We start from the raw sequence: 5,021 nt of genomic DNA on the forward strand, positions 1-5,021 counted from the left end.
TGTATGGGAGTTATATTGGCTGAGCAGTGCTGGTGTGTTCTCTGTGTGATGTGCGTCAGGGCAGAAGTGAAGCAGGTGAAGCGGAGTTGTACTGTAAGTGGGAAGTGACACATGTACACGACACTTTTTTTTTTTTTGACAACTAACTGGTGTGTGTGTCTCTCTCTCTCTCTCTCTCTCTCTCTCTCTCTCTCTCTCTCTCTCTCTCTCTCTCTCTCTCTCACACACACACACGGGGCAAAAAAGCTGTAACCATGCGAAGAGAAAGGGAGAGGAGTGATTAGATTTACAACAGTATAGACTAGTAGATTTTTTCTTGTTCGTGTATTCATAATAATGCGTGTGAGGAAGACAGATGGGCAACTTATGAAGGGAAGCAGACTTTTAAAAGAGGTTTGCCCTTATCACTTCTTTTAACACACATATGAAAAAAAAAAAAAATGAAGGTAAGCAACAGGAAGTTAAAAGAGAGATGTAATATAAGCTTTTCTTTCTTTCTTTCTTTTTTCTATGCGCGAAGGAAGGCGGCCAGTGGGACATAAATGGAAAAAAAAGGAGCCTACTATGATATGTCATTCCTTGAAAGAAAAATAAACATAGAAAAGATTACCAAAATGAAGGCTGGTTTATTTCCGGAAGTCATTATAGTGTTGTTTGTAAACCAACCCAGAGAGTTGATGTATTAATTTCCATTCACTGATCAAGTTTGCTGCTTAATTTCTGACCGACCACACCTCACACGCAGCAGAGGTTAGTATTATCAAACTACCTAGTGTCGTATCTTAGCCAATTTTAACATACTGGAAGTTAATGACGTGTCCTAGGATGTTTTCACGATTCTAGTTGGAGTTTAAGAAAAATTTCGCATCACCAGTAGGAAAAACGTCCTTAAAAACCTGACTAGTCATCTTTGTGGCCTCTGGAAAAGAAACTAACCTAACTTAACCTAACATAACCTGTAGGAAAATCACCCATGAGGAACTGACTAATCATTTTTGTAGCCCCTGAAAAAAAAATAAATAAATAAATAGCCAAGCCTAACCTAACCTAACTCCACCTATAGGATAAACACCAACAAAAACCTAACTAATGCTTTATGTAGCCTCAGAAAAAAAAAAAACTCACCTAACCTAACCTAAACTAACCTAACCTCACCTATAGAAAAAAAGAACACCCATAAAAACTTGACTGATCATCTCAATTGGCCTCTGAAAAAAAAAAAAAAAAAATAATGAAAACCCAAAGAGTTTAAGAATATGGACCAGAGCAGCAAGTTTTTTTTTTTCCTATTTGTCATTTCAGCAATTAATTTAAGAAAGTGTTAATGCAAAGAGGGAAGAAGAGAGGTAACAAGACCATACTTACACTAGTGACACGTGATAGTAACTAATGGAAAACAACACTTGAAAGGAGAAATGTTTCACTACAAGTCTGCTTTACATCACTGGCAGACAAACAGACAGACAGACAGACAGACAGACAGAGGGAAAGACAGCTCGATGTATCTCTTTCTCTCTTCAGATATTTATTAAAGTGTAATGTGACTGTGAGTAATGTGTGAGTATGTGTGTGTGTGTGTGTGTGTGTGAGTGTGTGTGTGTGTGTGTGTGTGTGTGTGTGTGTGTGTGTGTGTGTGTGTGTGTGTGTGTGTGTGTGTGTGTGTGTGTGTGTGTGTGTGTGTGTGTGTGTGTGTGTGTGTGTGTGTGTGTGTGTGTGTGTGTGTGTGTGTGTGTGTGTGTGTGTGTGTGTGTGTGTGTGTGTGTGTGTGTGTGTGTGTTGAAGACTCATATTATGTATAACGCGTAGCGTGTGTGTGTTTGATGAAGATATGATGCAATAAGCGTAGTGAGGATCGTGTGTGTGTGTGTGTGTGTGTGTGTGTTTTGAAGACATGATGTAGTACGCTTGGGGAAAATCTAATGTGTGTATGTGTGTGTGTGTGTGTGTGTGTGTGTGTGTGTGTGTGTGTGTGTGTGTGTGTGTGTGTGTGTGTAGTGAAGATGTGCTGTGTGTTAACGTGATGTGTGCACGCGGTAGCAGCCACAATACCACACAGGCTGCAGCGGGCAGCAGTGACTGTCTGTCCCATCATTCACACACTCTCCGCACAGAGTCAAGTGCTCGTCGCCGTTTGAAGCCTCACTGTTGCATCACTTCAGACATCCGTGGTCCCACTCAGTACTGCGCAGCGGGCATCCCTCCTTCAGCCATGAGTGACGATTGCCCTCATTACACCACCCAGGAGGAGCGGGGGAAGCGATATGGCTTCATACGGGTGGGGGTGCCCTGCTTGGCTCGCCCCTTCATCAATGTGCAAAGGATCAGGAGGATGAACAAGCACGCCGTGGCCCTGTGGGTGGGTGTGGGCGTAATGGCATTGCAGGCTGCCCTGGAGATCATCCTGCTGGCGAACCTGTACGTGCGGCTTGGCACACCAATGGAGATTCCTGCCTCGATGGCGGTGGTAGTGGTGTTCCCGCTCGGCCTGCTGCTGAAGTGGTTCTCGCTCCATCTGGTGTACCTGCACTGGGCCATCTGGCTGCTCTGTGTGTCGCACTACCACGACCACTTGTGGCCCAGTCTGCTGGTGCCTGTGAGGATCAGCACGTACGCGGCGCCCCATGTGGCCAATGTTTATTTGTTGCTCAAAGCCGGCGTGGCGACAGCAGTCCTCTTCTTGCTGGATCGAAAGCCTGTTGTCTCGCCACTCTCACTGCCTGTCATATACTAGCTTTACATTTCAAAGCACTCATGGCTTTCCTGTTATTTAAGGTTTAAGGATATTTCGAAGTGATTAGATATATTATTTTCCTATAGTTTACATATTTTCATTGTTTTGTACGGAGGCGTCACGCAAATTATATTGTAATGAAATCTTATGTAACATGTTCAGAAATAAAGCCAATAAATGAACAGTAATTAAATTTTCCTGCAATATTCCCTCAATGGAGCAGTGTCATGGTTCGCATTACCAGAGATTATGGAATTTACGCTAATACTTCACCATTATCTGGAAATGGATGAGGAAGCCTTCAGTTGAAAAAGAATATCATTATTACCACTATTGATATTATTATTGTTATTATTATTATTGTTGTTGTTGTTGTTGTTGTTGTTGTTGTTGTTGTTGTTGTTGTTGTTGTTGTTGTTGTTGTTGCTGTTGTTGTTGTTGTTGTTGCTGTTGTGTTATAATTTTATCAATTTATTATTATTATTATTATTATTATTATTATTATTATTATTATTATTATTATATTATTATTATTATTATTATCATTATTATTATTATTATTATTGTTGTTGTTGTTGTTGCTGTTGTTGTTGTTGTTGTTGTTGTTGTTGTTGTTGTTATAGTTTTATTGTGTTATTATTATTATTATTATTATTATTATTATTATTATTATTATTATTATTATTATTATCGTTATTATTTTTATTATTATTATTATTATTATTATTATTATTTTTATCATCATCATCATCATCATCATCATCACAATTATTACGTAATACTTGTTGTTATTACTGTTGGTGATGCTGCTGTTGTTCTTGTGGTGTATGTGTGTGTGTGCGTGTGTGTGTGTGTGTGTGTGTGTGTGTGTATGCACGTGACACGGTAATGTACAGGCGGTGTTCTTTGGTCCAGTACATGAAGCTTATCTCTCTAACTGTTCTCATCTCTCTTTTCATTTCAACAGTCACACGTCGCTGCAGTCGGTACATATTGCACGTTTACATGCTGCGCCTCTCTGCTTGGCGTGCACTGAACCATTACGTCAATCTAAATGCTCGTAGGTCATTAGTTCTGAGCATCATACCCTACATTCATTTCGTCATAACAGTAGCCAGCATTTTCAGCTTCTGTAATGTCCTTTTGCTGTCTGTCTGTTTGTCTGTCTGTATGTCTGAGTGTGCCTCTGTGTGTGCATCTGTCTGTCTGTCTGTCTGTCTGTCTGCCTGTCTCTCTCTCTCTCTCTCTCTCTCTCTCTCTCTCTCTCTCTCTCTCTCTCTCTCTCTCTCTCTCTCTCTCTCTCTCTCTCGATGTATCTATTTATCTTTCTTTCTATCCATTTAAATTCATCAGTGGTTGTGTTTTTTTTTGTCTCTCTCTCTCTCTCTCTCTCTCTCTCTCTCTCTCTCTCTCTCTCTCTCTCTCTCTCTCTCTCTCTCTCTCTCTCTCTCTCTCTCTGCCCGCTGCACAACACGAGCTACGCGTGTCACTCCCACCCCTCCCAGACTAAAGCAAAAATTTTCTCTTTCCAGCGTGACACAACAACACACACACAGGAAGGAGTGAAACTTTAACACACACACACACACACACACACACACACACACACACACACACACACACACACACACACACACACGTCCAGGCCAGGCACTACCGGTACTACGTATTTCAGTCGTTCATACTCGTGCTGGTGGAGTCTGGAAAATATCTCCATTTCTCCACGCCTTCATACAGGACACTGAAAAAAAAGGAAATTCACTCGAAAAAAAGGAAAAAAAGAAAAACGTAATGAAAATGCATTCGGAGTTCACTTTCCCTTTTCTCTTTATGCAGATTAAAAGAAAAAAAAAAAAAGGGTTTCATACAATGTAAAAATGAACAATGGAATCAACGTGAAATGAGCTTACACCAATACCTTTCTTTAGTGGTAATGTTCTCTATAATAATTTTGACCTTCCCTTTCTTTAAATGTGTGCGTACTTTCTTCACTCCATTCTAAAGCTTATAATAAATGCATAAGTAATCTCCCACATCCCTGCAAACTTACATAATGATATAAATCTCCCAGAAACAAATAAAATTATCCTCTTTCTAAACTAACTCTGGATAAGATATAGGGTAAGATATAATTGAGACATCCGCGGACATGGTCTCAGTCTGAAGCTTATTAAGGCGCCACACTGTCACCGTCCTTAGCATATTCTTTCAGTCTTAAGTCCTCTCATCTGGTGGCAGTCTCCTTACAAAGCCTGAACACTGATGAATTCTTAGTAGATGAGGGGACTCT

At 40.4% G+C, this 5,021-nt stretch overlaps 1 protein-coding gene across 1 annotated transcript; it reads left to right on the top strand.

The window, feature by feature from the left end:
- Nucleotides 1-648: 648 nt before the first annotated feature.
- On the top strand, nucleotides 649-2,913 carry LOC135093342 (uncharacterized). The gene is made up of 2 exons (XM_063992553.1): nucleotides 649-750; nucleotides 2,112-2,913. The coding sequence occupies exon 2, from the start codon at nucleotides 2,210-2,212 to the stop codon at nucleotides 2,729-2,731; it is 522 nt and encodes a 173-aa protein (XP_063848623.1). The 5' UTR covers nucleotides 649-750; nucleotides 2,112-2,209; the 3' UTR covers nucleotides 2,732-2,913.
- Nucleotides 2,914-5,021: the final 2,108 nt, after the last annotated feature.

Source organism: Scylla paramamosain, chromosome 3, assembly GCF_035594125.1.
Source record: "Scylla paramamosain isolate STU-SP2022 chromosome 3, ASM3559412v1, whole genome shotgun sequence".
NCBI classification, from domain to species: Eukaryota; Metazoa; Arthropoda; class Malacostraca; order Decapoda; family Portunidae; genus Scylla; species Scylla paramamosain.

Coding starts and splice junctions, on each gene's coding strand:
- LOC135093342 (XM_063992553.1), top strand. CDS start 2,210: ATGAGTGACGATTGCCCTCATTACACCACCCAGGAGGAGCGGGGGAAG.